We start from the raw sequence: 16,217 nt of genomic DNA, 5'->3' as shown, positions 1-16,217 counted from the left end.
ACTTCTCCGCCTCCCATGAAAAAGAAAAATATCAAAAAATCCCTTCTGTCTGCGAAATCATCCAGATGGAACATTTCACAGACCTTCACAGGGGGGGGGGGGGGGAACGGTGGCTGCACCAAAAGTGGACAACAATGACAACACTGCCCCCCAGTGGCAACACAAACAGGTGCACGGCATGTCCGCGCGCATCACAGGGCTCGCTGGACTCAGCCATCTTATTAACGGTCAAATTAAAGGCTCGTTGGCGCAGCGTCGATCATCTTGATGTCCGGCCTTAATCACCGTGAGTGCCAGATTACTTTTATCCTCTCGGCGCCGACTGAACACATATGGGCCCGAGCAGGAGCTCCTCTGAATCTCCAGGAGCACTTAGCAAATGTAATCAATAAGAGGGCGACTGATTAGAGGAAGCAGGAAGGATCTCCGTGGAGAAGTGCATGCCAGAAGACACAGACGGTACACAGACTCTGATGCATGCTGAGCATTCCTCAAAAGAGTCTGCTGTCTGTCAAAAACAATATTAGCTGACATGTGAGCTCTGCTTCCACTCCCACTGACCTGAAATAAACCATCTGTGTCAATCAGAATTAATCTGACTGCTCGGCTTAAAAATGCATCATCATGTGACGACGGCTCGAAGATTTAACTTTATAGTCTTATAGTGGGATCGCGTGGCTGTGTATACGCGGTGGGAAGGGGGGAGCGGGTGGGGGGGTCAGCTGTTCGGTCGGGGATCTGAACCCGAGGCTGCCAATTTACGACGCGGCAGCCACTTTGCGCTGGGAGATTACGCTTCCTGATTCTGGGAAGTCGCCTCTGACAGCCTGTCACATGAGGTTTACTCACTGTGCTGCTCCGCGAGCTAAGCTGTGGCTGTCCACTCAGGGAGAATGGGAGACAACTTATTTATAAGAGGAATAAGATAGACACACACACACACACACACACAGACTGACAGACGTCTCCCAACACAACTGTAAAGAAAGCACATGCAGGGTGGCTTGGAGCGGACCGCTTCCTCTGCAGTCTGACAAAGAAAAGAGCAAGACACAGTCCCTCCCAAATATAAAGCCTTCTCGGCGTCAAAGTATCGAAATAAGTTGGAAAAAGCCACAACTTACCAGCTATTCTGTCTCTCTCCATAACTCAACGGCTGCCTCAAATAGCCACATGTAACCTCTCCTTTTTCTCTCCCCTGCTTCCTTCCCTTCAGCCTTTTTTTCTTCGTCTTCATGAAGACTTCCCCTTTCTCCTGACTTAGTCACCCTGTCCCCCTCTTTCAAGCCCTCCTTCATCCCTCCCTCGCCGCTCCTCCCCGCCCCGTCTCCCTTGCTCTTACTTCCTCCAAGCTTTAATGTCTTCAGTCTGTCAGGATAACAAGTGAGCGGAGCAGACGTCCGCCGCCATGTGCGAGTCATATGGAGTTGCTTTCTTGGCCGTCGCTCTCTCATAGCTCTCGTTCTGTCCTACACGCGCAGACACACACAAACACACACAGACACACGCGCACGCACACACACACACGCACGCACACACTGACATAATGCAGGGTTTTTTATCCCAAAAACACACAAGCTGACACTTTTTATCTTTTTTTCTCCAATATGTTACTCATGATGTCCTTGATGCTGAATTAGTCTCCTGTGCACAAAATGTTTTAAAAACCTTGACCAAAAGTCCTAATCTGAAAATAAACTCAGTCCACCAAGACATCCTGCACTATACCAACAACACACTCCTCCTGCCATCATCAACACTCACTCTAGTCCGGGTGTAGAAACACACACACACACACACACACACACACAACAACGTCACCTCAGCCTCTGAACTCGAACTCGCAGTCTGACAAGATCAGGGGTCACGGCGCGCAACACGTTGTCCAACTCATTAAATACAGAAATGGGAGCAAGAACGAGAAGATGACCAGTCAGCAATAAGATCAAATGTGTGAAACTGTGTTTTCTACTTCCTGTTCCATGTGCTCCATTTACGTGCAAATCTCTTTATCTGTGTGATTTACCAGAAGGAGCAACAGGAAACGACAAGTACCTCCTGAAAATGTTAACAGTAGCAGCAAAAAAAAAAGCAATCGCCCACAACTGGTTACAAACTGACTCACATTCAACAGAAAACTGGACAGAAATAATCAAAGAAATCCACAAGATGAGGCTGAGAAAGGGCATATACATAAGGAGATGGACCAACTGGACCAAATATATGTCAAATAAGGAAACTGACAGGTGACTCGCCCTCCCTCACCTCACAGGTTTATGAATAGAACTCATTGAATATATTTTTTTGTATATATCTGTATGTTGGAATGAATTTGTTTGACTCGACTGACTGACAAAGTGTTGCATGGTTGTTTTGATTGTTTTGCTTTATTATTATATCTTCATTTTTTACTCATTTACCTGAGGCTTGTTTTTTGGGTGTGTGCGGGGGGGGGGGGGGGTTGTGTCTTCCATGGCTTGTTTTTTGTATTTATTCTTACCTTTTGAGTGACGTATTTTGTCTGTCGTAGAAATAATTCAGCAAAATATCAAGTATTAAAAAAAAAATAGTAAAAAATAAAAATACAGGTTTTGTACGCGTCGGGGGCGCCATGTCGTGTCAGTTCCCTCTCGTTACGTGCGTGGTGTCTTTTCAAGTTCACAGGAGTTTGGGTTTATGTAAAACAAACAAAAAACCACCAACGAAGGTTTATGAAAAGAGTGTGTTTAAAGTTAGCTCGACTGAACAACGAGTCATGTGACGACCGACTGCCGTGACAAAAAAGTCAACATTTACACACAAATAGCAGTTTCTTGGAAGAAAAAAAGGTCCCTGACGCGTCCACCTCCACCTCCTCCACCACCTCGCATTTCACACTACGTCAGGTGCTTTAGTTGAATGCTCATACGGACGAGAGAGAGAGAGAGAGAGAGAGAGAGAGAGAGAGAGAGAGAGAGAGAGAGACAGAGAGAGAGAGAGAGACAGAGAGAGAGGGGGGGGGGGGTTGCTTCATTGCTTCAAGGGCGTCGTCTTGGTGAGAAAACACAACACAACACACACGAGCACACAATCTGACGCAAACGTCTTTATTTTCGTGTCGGGGCGAGAAGGCCCAGCACAACTGCTCACTTCCTCTTCCTCTTTCTTCCCAGGAGCGCCCCTCCTCTGCCCCTCTCTTCCAAACGTACACACAGCAGCAGCAGCTTCAGCAGACAGAAGCCCACACAGGCAGCCGGAGCCCGGAGGAACATTCATCTCGGGCGAGGCTAATGCCTGGATGAAGCAGCGGCATGACCTGGTGTTTCTCCGGGCGCGGCGCGCAGTGACCACAAACGCCTCTCTCTGTCTGACCCGCTCTGCTATGAAGTTAGCCAGAAGTTAGTTTATGTTTGGATGCTTCACATTTCAGAGCGTGGACGAGGAAGATCTCTCACAGGATTTTACATTCTGAAATGTACGTTTGTCACACGAGCACAAATGGTAGCTGGGTGGAGCAATCTGAGAGATACAGGCCATTTCACAGACACACACACACACGCAGACACACACACACACACACACACACACACACACACACACACACACACATAGAGCTCCCACTCCCCAGCAGTCCTGAGGCCTTTTCTGACATCCGTAATGGAGAAGTGAGGAGAAGCAGAGCAGAGGAGGCAGATTAGGGATATTCAAGAGTAGCTGCACTGTGAGTAGATTTAGGCTGACTAGCTCTGAAGATCAGAATAAAACAGGATTTATATAAGCCGATGCTGGGATTTATCCATCTTTTTAAATGTTTTCAGTGAAACATTTTGGTCGAAATGGCTGTAAAGGGTGCAAGTCGAGGTGGAATTGGCTAGATTTTAGGTCATAGTAAACATTCAATAGTGCTAATTGCCCTTTTTGTATTTGCATATAGTCATAAAAAACACATTTGTAATATATAAACAGTTTTATTTTGAAGGGCTAAGACAGCTGCTGTATTCCTGTAAAATAAAATCAGCTGAAGAGCAGCAACCGACATCTAACTTCTGATCAAGGCGATGAAATGATGAAACCAGAACCGGAATACATTGAGATGCTGAATCCATATGCGGAGCAGAATGCTGGTGCTGTGACAAAAGTGTGGTTTTAAAAATAGAGACGTGTCTCTTTTGGCCGCTGGCTTTGTTCTGCCGTCTCGCGATCATTTTCCAGACGTGAAACGCTGCAGTTAATCACAGGGTCAGGGTAAAAAAAACAAAAAACACATGAAACACACACCATGTGCTCGTGCATTTGTTGACTCATTTTCTTTTAACGTGTATGTTCCGACACACGCGTAAACACATGTACACCATGTGTTTGTGCACACATGTGTTTCTGTTGTGGGACTCATTTAAAGTTGTGAGAGTGAAAAACAGTGGCTTGGGCACAAACACACATACACACACTTGCACGGGTTGTGGGTTACTTTAGAGTTCTAGATGAATCTTCGAATAAAATGATAAAATGGTGCGAACAAGAACCTCCAGAGTGGGTTCTTGTTAGCACCCTAAAGGCCTTTGCAAACATTGCAGGGGCGAACAACATGAACATGTGAAATACTCCTCTGTAGTCTGTAAATTGTTGTAAAGATGGAGCTACAGTAAGCTATTTTGTTGAGGGAATTTGAATTCCAGTTATATTCAGGAGAGCTTTTATTGTGAAAGGGAGGCACAGAAGGTGTTGATTTGGTCCGCTCTGGCTTTGGCAAGGTTGTAAGGAATAAAAAAGTTTTTCCTCCATGTTGTTGTACAACATAGTGTGCATTATGAATATGTCCGTTGCACACTACATGTTTGGTCGATGCCTTTATTCGCAGTAAAACTCTCAAAAAAATACATGGACTCAAATAAAAATAAAAACTCACAGGTGTGTGAAGGTATTAAGGTGTCAAGGTGTAATATTTAACGACGAGCCGAAGAACCTTATGTGTTCCAGTCAGCCACTTTATTTTTTAGAGTATGCAATGAAATACATAATTTTCCTAATAAAAAAAAACCACTCATGTGTCTTTAGTAGATTATTCCCTTCGCTGCAATAAATCGTGAAGTCGAAAATGAAATCTTTTGGGGAGTATTTTAGTTTTGCCACCGCATATTAATCCGATGAGTCAACCTGACTTCCTGTTTCCCTGATGCAAGAGCTCCCTGTTTCCTGCTGCCTGACAGCAGATGAAGCCTCGTAAAGGACATCATTCAGACAAACTGATGCAGGACAGAACAGACCGAGAGGGCCTCCCTCACTCATACCTTTCATCACCTGCCCCCTCCATCATCTCAACCTGCTGGCGAGATACAGCCGGAGCCTCCCACCACACACACACACACACACACACACACACACACGAAACACGCTCAAACTGAAAACAAACACATGTGTACACGAACATCCACTTTAAACCAGACGCACACACACACACTCAAAGGGTTATCTGCAGCAGATTCCTCTCGCATGACCGTACACCCTGTAAACACATTAAAACACACACACACACACAGACACACAGACACACACAGACACGCACTCAGCCTCTCTTTTTCTTTGACTTACTATAGCAAACGTGTAACCTATATTTGCAACCGACGACGCAGATGGTCATGAGGCACAGACGCACACGTGTGCTTCTTCACCCATGCGAGAGAAACGCTTACACACAACCCCGTCCACAAAAAAAAAACAGTGTATCACACATTGACTACGGGTGGATGGTGAGCCTTGGGGTGCACATTAATGTAAGCCGTCACTTCAGAGCACGACCTATGGCCGAACGCGTGACTCAAACATGCTAAATTTAGTTATATAACAGCCGAGCGAAGGAAAAAAACTCACCAGCATGCCAGCCAACACTAAAGGGATGCCTGCGGGGCGGCGATGCACAATGAAGGAGAAAGAACAGTGGGATGACGATAAAAGATGAAAGGAGAGGGGGATGAGGAAGAGGAGGAGGAGGGAGGGAGGGAGCAGGGGAAGTGAAAGAGGTAAATGGAGGGGAAGAAGAAAGGAGATAAGGTGAGGAAGGAGAGAAGGAAGTGGGGCCGCTTGTGTCATCAGGCGTAAAAAAAATTTTCAAAAAGGAAGAAAAAAAAGCATACGAGAGGAATCGACACGAACTGAACTGAAAAGGGCGGCGTGGTGCTGCGGGAAACGCCTCCGGTGTATTGATCTGTGGTACGGTGTCAAATTAAATCCATCAAACCACCGCTCGATCGATGTGTTGCACATTGTCAAGTAACCCTGTGCTGTGTTAGGCCGCACGTGCATGCTGAACCACACACACAAACACACTTTCTTAATCCCCTCGAGTGTGCGAGAAACCTACTTTCTCCAAAAACCTAACACAGCTTCAAGAAGATGGTGGAGAATGAAAGAGAATGAAAAAAAAGAAGAGAGAGCGGTTGAAGCTGCTAGCCACAGTCTGATGACCTCACCAGAGCGCTACGCGGCACTCATCTTCCACGTGCGATGCCTCGTCCTCATCGTGCCCTCACACATGCACAGACAGAGAGGGAGAGAGAGAGCGAGGGAGAGAGAGAGAGAGAGAGGAAAAGAGAGAGAGAGAGAGGCACTGTCCTCCTCATTTGTGTCCCCTGCTGCTGCTCCAGCCTACACATCCAACCTGGGGCATGTACAGGGACGACACAACTCTTCACATCACTCACAAGCCAAATTTCAAAGCGGACCCCCGCGCTCTCCTGTTATTTTGGTCGACGCAGGAAGCTCCCATCGCTTGTTCCTGAAGGATTTTACGTTGTTTTTTTTTTATTTTGGAAGTGCTTGTCTACTTAGTTGGGGAAACACCAAATAATCGGCATCCCATTTTCATCACAGAGAGCCATCTTCATCTGCGTGAGCTGCAGGAACCGCAGTGATGATGAAGGTTTTTTTTGTTTTTTTTAACAATAGCAGCTGTGAGGTTTTTGGCAAGCAGTCCTCTTAAAAGCAATCCACCACCCAGTATAAGTCCAGTTGCTCAGACATTTTAAGAACGTGAGTAGACATCATTACAGCAATGTGGGAATGAGGAGATCTGACTGGAAATCCTTTTTCCAATCAGACTTCCACGCCCGGCCTGATGGCCGCCACATGGGCCCACAAACGGTTCCCACTGAATGGAAGCGGAGGGGAGAGACGCTCGTCTGCCGTCTTGAATGTAAACTCAAGTGACTTGAAGCGACACATCCAGTGCTTCTCAGGTGAAAAGGGAAAGCCGTGTCGCTGAGTGTCACGAGGGTTGTTTTCTGAACGGCCGACCTGCTGGGTTGAGTGAACAAAGTGAGCCTGGTTTCAATAAAAAGGTATGAGTGATCGTCTGGGAATTGTAAACATATCATTTATCTGCAATTTGTAAATCTTTGTCTGGAAACCCATTTTTGTGATTCCCATGCACTCATTGATGCACTCATTAACACTCATTGGCAATATATACTTTATCTCTATCTATCCATCTATCCATCTATCCATCTATCCATCTATCTATCTATCTATCTATCTATCTATCTATCTATCTATCTATCTATCTATCTATCTATCTATCTCTCTATCCATCTATCTATCTATATATACATATAAAGTCCTTCTATAGATGTACACCATGTCCGCGTACAGCAGTGGGACCGATGGCTCGTCCCTGCTCACCGACCCTCCTACGTCCGGTGGCACTGCTCATCACACTCATCTTCTATCTCTGTCTTCATTTCGATCTCAACTACACACCTGTGAAGTGTCGTGAAGACATCTAGCACAGTCGTGACACTATCTAGGTGACAAAATCTGTCCGTTATGTGAAAACACCTGGCAAAGTATACGCTAAGCCGCTTCCTTGGTAGTTCCCCCTCCAGTATTTTTGCCACACACACACACAGACTCACAAGGTGAAAACAATACCTGACGCATGCTGTTGGGCCTTGTGAAGACAAAGTGGGCTTTCATACAGGCCTGTCTCTACCGGTCAGTCACTATTCATCATAACATGTAACCAATTTACAGCATGATAATCTCATCATAATGCAGTAATTTCCTTGCGATAATAGCACATCAGGGGGCGACTCCTCGGATCAAAAAAGGAAGGCTGGTTGTATAAAAGTCTATGAGAAAAAGACCCTTCCTCTCACTTGATTTATTACCCCAGTAAACATTGTAGACATGAGCTTATGCTTTCAATTGCTAGCTTCAAGTTTTGATGTTCATCTAGTAAATTATAGTCCATTTAGAGTCAAATAGACCATAAAGCAGGGTATGCTTTAGGGCGGGGGTACCTTGTGATTGACTGATGGTGGTTTCAGTACATGGTTTATTTGAACTTTTTGGGTCGCCTACAAATTTCGTATTCAGCGTTTTGGTTGCACATGGCTCCACGCTTTGGTGTCCCATCTGGTTACAGGAAAAACAAGGCGGCGACTGCTAAAGACGGCAGTCCACAAACCCAATTAGTGATGTCACGGTGACTACGTCCACTTCATATATTCAGACAATGTGTTTACCATGCTCGAGATACATGCTGAGATTAGCTAATTAGCATGAAACACAATCATCTGAAGCTAATCTGAGTGTGTTTAGTTAGACCTGCTAGTGTATATATAGCATTAACCATGGTTAAACACAACTAAATCGACAATGAGGCTGACCTAAATGTCCTTGAGTGGCACGAATAATCCACTGAAAAGCGAAAAACTGCACACAGAAACCCTGACCTCGATAATTACTAACAGCTTATCGCAAATTCTGAAGATGTTTTACAGCTCATAAAATCGGGAGTCAAAACAATGTGCAAAAAATTCACGGCCAAACTCATTACTGATGTTGAGTCAGCGACTGGCAGGCAACGCTGCGGTGCACTCAGCCAATCGTCTTCCAGGACCAGAGAAGAAGAAAAGAAATCATAACACACACACACATAGAAACACACTCACGGTTCACAGAAATGCGCCATGCCTTTAACCTATAAGTCACGACGGCTCCTCTCGTCCAGGTCTCTGACGATTTAAATCCCACTCTCAGGTCATGTGGACTGTCAGAGGCTGTAAAAGTGCTACTAGTGCAGTCTGTCTGTCCCAGCATGGCTGTGGTAACACTGCTGGCTATTTCCTCCCCACCATAAGGTAATCATTAGATGTGAGTGGGAGCTGGCTGCAGGATCCGTTAAAAATGGGATACCCTCAAATTTCCAGATCCCATCGCAGTAAAGAAGGAGTCTGTTGTGGCAATTGATAAGTACGTATGTGGACATTTTAGATAGATTAGAGGCCGGCACGTCACCGTCTTTTATCCCTTCTGTGGGATTTCAGGGTAAAAAAAAAGAAATAGAATAAAAAAATGTTGCCTTCACAAATCCATATGAAATGAGTTAAGCTGGAACAATAGCAGCCTGTCAGCAGCGCTTAGCGTTCGCTCCAGTGTGTAATGTACCTCATTGGGCTTTGTGCCGTTACAACCCACACCGCTTAACTGCTTAAATGTAAACTTAGATGGAGTACGGGCGAGAGGAGCGGAGAGTTATGTCATTTGGCTGATTATCATTAGGCAGAGCCACATTAGCCCGAGGCCCGCTGCCTTCACCTCCATCCCTCCAAATTAGCCCGAACCAAATGGAGGGATGGTGCCGGAGCAAGAGAGAAAAGAGGAGAGGGGAAGGGACGGGAGAACGGGGAGAGAGTTCCTGTGGTTCCCTGTGGCTTTGGACCTCTGTAATCAGCGTGCCATGCTCCTGATGTCTAAATCCACAACTCGGACCCAGACAGTCTACACATAATACTCGACATAAGCACATGCATATACACACACACACTCTCTGCGGTGATCTCTGCGCATGTGGAGTTTGGCGGAGGAGTGCACGTCCCAAATAAATGGACGACCGAGTGTGAAAAGCACGCTGCATCTACGCAGTGGTACGCTGATCCATGACGCACTGCCGTGTAGGATTCATTAGCCAGTCATTTCTTATTGAGATGGCTGCGCTCAAGTCCTTTACGTTATTCCCCTCATTGTGATTCTGATCCATTCTCATGAAGATGAACTCTTCACTCTCTACAAGCAAGAAATCACAGCAGTGAATGTAAAGTCTGGAGCTCCTCCATAGACAACGAATACATGGGGCACAGTTTGTTTTCTTTTTTTTATAACCATATGAGCTTTATTCTATCAGGCTGTTCTACAAAATAACTTTTTGGCAGGGCCCGGCTAACACTGGGTTAGTTTACAGCCAAAACCGATATTGATTTCCGAGAGTGGAAATATCAGATATATACATGTGCCATGTTTTCAATTTTTAACATACATAACATAAAGATACTTAACTAGGCTCCCACACATTATGTGGTCGATATATCTGCGATAAAGTCACTGATTATCAACCACTAATATCCACTAATTGTATGTATTAATAGAGATGCATAATGAACATTCAATATGACAATAATAAAGCTTAATCCTATAATACATGGAAACACATACGGTCACACTGGCCGTGGTCGTATATCCAAATGCATTAAACGATCTCAAGGAGAAAATGGTGAATCCTCACCGACGATGAATTTAATATTTTCATAATCTTTTCGTCGTCACAGCATCTCCAGCAGTCTGGACTCTCCATCAGCTCACCTCTGAATAACTGTGAAGGAATCCAGGAAGTGAGTCATTTGAACGAAAGGGGAAATGCAAAAAGAGCTCAAGTAAAAATCCCTGGCAAAATCGTTGGAAAAGTACAGTGAACCAACTTATAGAATGTAAACGGCATCAGCAGCTTTCAAGCTGGATTAGGAAGAAAAGAATATTAAAAGGACATTAGAGAGCTTTATTTTGCTCTGAATTCTTTTCCATCCCTCACATGACACAGAAATGATTATTCCTGTTACTCCATCATGTGATCGCTGACACACAAACGCTCTGGTTATGATTAGCCGATGCTTTACTAATGGCATCTGCTTGTAACATCAGGTGTTTTCTCTTAATGAACATGCGGCTAAATCATTCACGGCTGGCTGGCTGCTCATCACGATGAGCAGCAGTGACATGGCCCGTTTCCATCCTTATGTTACTCACAGGGGGCTTTGTTCGGCTGAAAACGTCATCATCGGCCATCTCTATTAATAGACAAACCCTGACACAGTGGCAGATGATGTCATACTTGGATTTGCGTGTGCACGTGCGCGTGCTATTCAAGCAGCGAGAGAGGTCTGCTCCATGGTACGCGTGCATTGGTGGTCAGCTTTTCAGAGCCCGCAGCTAGATTTGATGAGATAGGAATTACAGCTGCGAGGAGGGAGATAAACTGAGAGATAACGCCACGAGAGACGGATGTGTCACTTCCCGTGGTGGGAGAGAAAGGATTAGGATAATAGCTGAAGGAAAGTTTATCTGAGGGGGGGGGGAAAAAAGTTCAGTCCTTTAAATGAGACAAACTTCTGCAGAGTAACCGGGATCTAAGGCCGCCCTCGGGGGGATCAGACGGTGAGCTTTTGTACTTGGCACTCACGGAGGAGGTCTGATAAAGGTAGTATTATACTCACGGAGGCTTTTTCAAGCAGGGATTTTAATGTGATAAGGATTATATGAACCGGAGAGCTTGGCAGCTTGACTCCCAGGTAGTGAATTAAAAGAGACGCTCACCGATGAAAAAGCGACGCGATAAAGGCAGCTTTATCATCGCGCGGGGGTCGTGGTGAATGTGGTGGCGGTCCGGGCCAACGTATGACTCAGGATGAGGGGAATCTCGCTCGGCTGTCACTGAAGAGCCATTGTTGGAGGCGAAGAAAGAGCTGCATTGACTCCCCTCATCTGCTCGGTCTCCGTGGGACACACTGGTGTGGTTCAGTGGGAGGATGGATGACACCATGACCCAGCTCGTCAGACTGAAGGCCTGCGCGGACCCGTGTACCAGTTGGAGCTCAGTCATGTGTTGTTGTAACATTCGCAGTGATGGGCAGCGGGCACAGATTAGTGTTTTCTACGCTTATGACCGGCTAGAATTAAGCGCTAAAGCAATGCATCCATTACACAATTAGTCTGCATATTGACAACGATTTCAATAGTCAGCGAGAGGATTCTTCTAAAACTCCCACGTTGAGTGTGTTCTTCCTTGGCCGATAATCTTTTTCTGAACCTTAGTGAACAGTATTGTTGCCAAACCTAACTGCTAACTGTTTTTTTTCACAATTATCGATCGATCATACGACTAAATACAAAGACCTAGTGTAAGATAATCACAATGATTAATTACAGGAGTTCAAGTACTTTAAAAAACCCAGTGATGACTTTGGAAACTCTTCCCTGAACACTGATTGATGCTTTTTCTTCTTCTCATAGACTTCAATAGAATCGGGCTTGTTTTTGCAATCAGAGAAGTCGCCCCCCCATGGCCATTAGGGATAATGCAGGTTTAAGGCACCGCAGCAATGGCTTCACTTTTCAGTTGCGTATAGAAGTTTTATAAAAGTAATATTCTCATAAGAAGTACATTCACGCTTTAAGTCAAATATTGTAGTATGTGGGCCAAAGTCTGCACATGTCACCCACTACAGCACATCTAATCCGGCAGGCTAAATCCTGGCCGGCGCCCCCTCTAGTGCGCCGCACAGCGCTGAGACGTTGAGTCATTGTAATAATTAGCCATTTCCTTGTAAAACTGTCAGAGATGAGAATGTTTCCCAAAGACATTGCGGTAGTCAGTCCACGTTCTAAGTCGACGGTTCTAACACGACCACCCTAAAGAGACCACATGTGTCAGCACCCGTCCGTGGAGTCCACATCAAGAACGCTTCCCTGCCTTTTTATCAAATCGTCTATCAAAGATGTAAAAATGTCCAACAAAGTCCCTCAACCAGCCTCCAGCAAGTGTTCGCCACAAAGGAGTCTATTCAAGCTGAGGACGAGCCTGTTTTGAAAAAAATGACCCAGCCATGAGAATATATAGCACAGCTGACTGGGATCTCTCATGCGTGGGAAGAGAGAGAGAGAGAGAGAGAGAGAGAGAGAGAGAGAGAGAGAGAGAGAGAGAGAGAGAGAGAGAGAGAGAGAGGAACAGTGCATTTACTCCACTGGGTCTCCCTGTTCATTACTTGAAACAACAGAACAACCTGGGTACATCCACTTCATTAAGTCCAACAAGCTCCAGGTCTCCCCGGACTTGCCTAAACAGGGCCAACATATTTTTTTCACGGTGATCCGAGGGACGACACGGCACACTTGGGAGAGGAAATTCAACACGAGCGACTGGACAGAACATGGATCTAATGCACTCGCCCCCAAAAAAGCATGTGGGACAACAACAGAGCTGTGAAGTTGTATTCACATGTAGTTTCTTTGTACTCACTGAGGTATTGTCTGCTTTTATGGTTTATCCTGAAAGAACAATTCAGCTCTAGCTCTTTACGACCAGTTAAGCAGATGATGCTCTCACTTACACCTCTGCACAACTTCAAACATCTGCTTTCTCCAGCATTGTCACACGCCGTGACAGCCTTCTCGTACTAGTACTGTAGCTTAGCATAAGTTGACAGCGACGTCGAAAAGACTGCCTATTTAGAGCAACTTTGTGAGGGGAAAAAAAACACACACACACAAAAAGCTGTTTGCTAGTGCTAATTGGGTTCTGTCTCAGTTCAGCCATGAAATGCTCCAGCCTGACAGATGATTTCACACCTTAAGGTCAAGATGGTGGTGTGGACATGCTGCTGGTGTTACTACGAGCTTAGAGCGGAGTGTGGCTGCCCGGTCTTATGCTTTGTCTTTGCCTGGAGAGAGATCGGACTGCCGGCTAATAATGATCAAAGTACACACAGACCTCACGGTTAAAGTACTGTACAGATTATGTCCGCTAGGTGCACGCGATAAGTCATGTGTATCCATGACTGAGTGTGCACCTGTGTGTCTGTCCGAATCTCCCATTCTGCTGCGACACGCTGCTTAATGTCTTGGGTACCCGGGTTATGGACACATGTTTCAAGACCTCTTGTGGTTTGCAGCGCCTTCAACTTTCTCGAAAGATCTTTCATGACATATTTTGCCTTTGACTGCCAGTGCCTGCTGACTTTCCGCTCACTACTCTCAACCGGCCCCTGGCTGATGGGGGCCTGCAGCGATAACGCGGCTGAGAGCACCTTTCTACTCACATTTGGACTGTTTTTGTTCCCTGTGGAAAATGTGAAAAAAAAGCATTGTCGCAACACCTGAAACCTGTTATCGTCACTCACAGGGACGAGGCCACTGTCGTTGCCCTCTGCCAGCCTCCTCCTCCTCCTCCACAGCAGCAGCAGGACCACCTACTAAGCTACCGATCTCCCACTTTATAAAGACAACATTTAGACTGAGGGTGTTTGCACTGGAGTCCTGCGTCAATGCAGGTGCAGCAATGAGGATCTCCAGAGACTGACAGTTAGTGATAAGACTTCTTCAACACGCCAGTCTCTGACCTCTAAGTGTGACCTTTCCCATATTTATATTCCCTGAGAGGTCAAGCACTGATTCCTCATGGCTCCAGACGGCTGCTGGGTTTGTGATAGCTGCTTTGCACACTGCTGATACCGTTGTGGGGTGAAACAGCGCAGGCAGAGGATAGAGCAAGACTTAAGTCACAAGAATGTGGACTCGGCAGTATAACTCAATTTACTTTTGACTAAACTAACACACAAAGACATTCAAGTTTCAAGCTTAACCTGTTACAACGCATTAACATGTACATAAAAAACTATTCACACAACTATGAAAGAAAATGCTCAAATGTTTCAAAACTTTCAAAACAAGAATTTGCTGATGAGGAATTTGACTTGATGGATTTGATTTTTTTTAATATTTTTATTGTGGCTCTCTTTTTGTCTTTTATAGCATGTATGAAGGTTTTTCTTCAAACTGCAGAGTCACAATAAGTGTGTATTTCTCTGTAGCATCAGCTTGTGCCACATTTCTGTGTCTGTTAAATCTCGAGCACTTTTATTTTTCTCCCTCGAGCCCATCCAGTGTTTCTAAATGTTGAGAGGGGGGGTGCACAGATGGGGCCTGAGCAAAGCCAGAGATGCATTGTAACACACACACAAACACACACACACACACACACACACACACACTATTAGCTGTGTGGGCATATACAATGCAGAAGCGCACACGAGCAGGCAAAAGCATTCACAGCGACATTGTGAGCGCGCAAACGCGCAATTTTTTTTGGGGTTAAAGCACTATGAGTCCACACAGAGAGCACCGCCTGCAGGGGCCAGTGCATCCACACAGAAGGTCAGGCTGAGAAGGACAGATGATGATGATGATGATGATGATGATGATGATGATGCACATCAGACTTTAATAGCCAGGGGACCCCGAGGTGCTCCCCTGGGTGCTGCACACTCAGCCGGAAAAAACAACTGGCCCAAAACAACAGCGGGGGCTACGACAGAGTGACAGAGTTTGGCAAGTTGGGAAGTGATATTTATACAAATAGAAAAGTTTCGATACAACAGTTTTTTTTTTCACAGTATAACATTTTACAACAAAGCTTGTGTGCGACAATTATACTTACTTATAAGGATTAGAATATATATATATATATATATATATATATATATATATATATATATATATATATATATATATATATATATATATATTTAAGCCAGCACCTATATTTATGAATATAATTTAGGTCACAATTATATGCACAATTTATAGTTATTCTTCTGTAGAGTTTATATCACTTGATATCTCACGAGACGACTTCAAATAATAAAGTATATTGCAGCTGCATGTTTGACATTTAGGTTGTAAACTGCTGTACCTGCATTTGGAGTCTTCTTCATGCTCTGGGTTGGCCGCTGGTCCAGTTCTGTCGGTCGTCGGTTAACGCAGAGCTTTGGTCCTCAGAGGAAACCTGCAACTGTCCTCCTCACTCGCGCGCTTCAGTCGACCCAATAAGTCGGAGTCGACTCTGCTGCGTTGCTTTCCCCTCCGCACTTGTTTCGGTGCAGCTCGCTCCCAGTGCGTGATGACGCGGTGGGACTGCGGGCAGAGCAGATGCAGAAATGCCGTGTGATGCGCTCAGCTCGATGATGTGCACTTTACTTGAGCGTCCCGAGACCGCACGACCATGGTAAGATATATGTGTGAGTGCACGGGAGGGAGTGGAGAGGGGAAAGGGGATGGGAGGAGGCTCCAACGACGCGCCTTTACGCACGGATACCAATTGGAGACAGCGCAGAGTATATCCAGTGTTGGGCTGC

The 16,217-nt window shown here is 45.4% G+C and overlaps 1 protein-coding gene across 2 annotated transcripts in view; it reads right to left on the bottom strand.

Moving 5' to 3' along the window:
- Nucleotides 1-15,923, bottom strand: part of LOC137794976 (septin-9-like) — a 94,313-nt gene extending 78,390 nt beyond the window's left edge. The window contains exon 1 of one of the 2 annotated variants that reach the window (XM_068592172.1): nucleotides 15,776-15,923. In XM_068592172.1, the coding sequence (XP_068448273.1) occupies nucleotides 15,776-15,797 (22 nt within the window). In that variant the 5' untranslated portion in view covers nucleotides 15,798-15,923. Of the gene's footprint in view, nucleotides 1-1,124; nucleotides 1,220-15,775 lie in introns of those variants that run through there. The other variant, XM_068592173.1, reaches the window with a different exon arrangement.
- Between the last annotated feature and the right edge of the window lie 294 nt (nucleotides 15,924-16,217).

Source organism: Clinocottus analis, unplaced genomic scaffold (genome assembly GCF_023055335.1).
Source record: "Clinocottus analis isolate CAN_PGR_092001 unplaced genomic scaffold, fCliAna1.0.p SCAF_26, whole genome shotgun sequence".
Classification (NCBI taxonomy): domain Eukaryota; kingdom Metazoa; phylum Chordata; class Actinopteri; order Perciformes; family Cottidae; genus Clinocottus; species Clinocottus analis.
The sequence above is the reverse complement of the archived record's forward strand: the minus strand, read 5'-3'. Positions and strand labels throughout refer to the sequence as shown.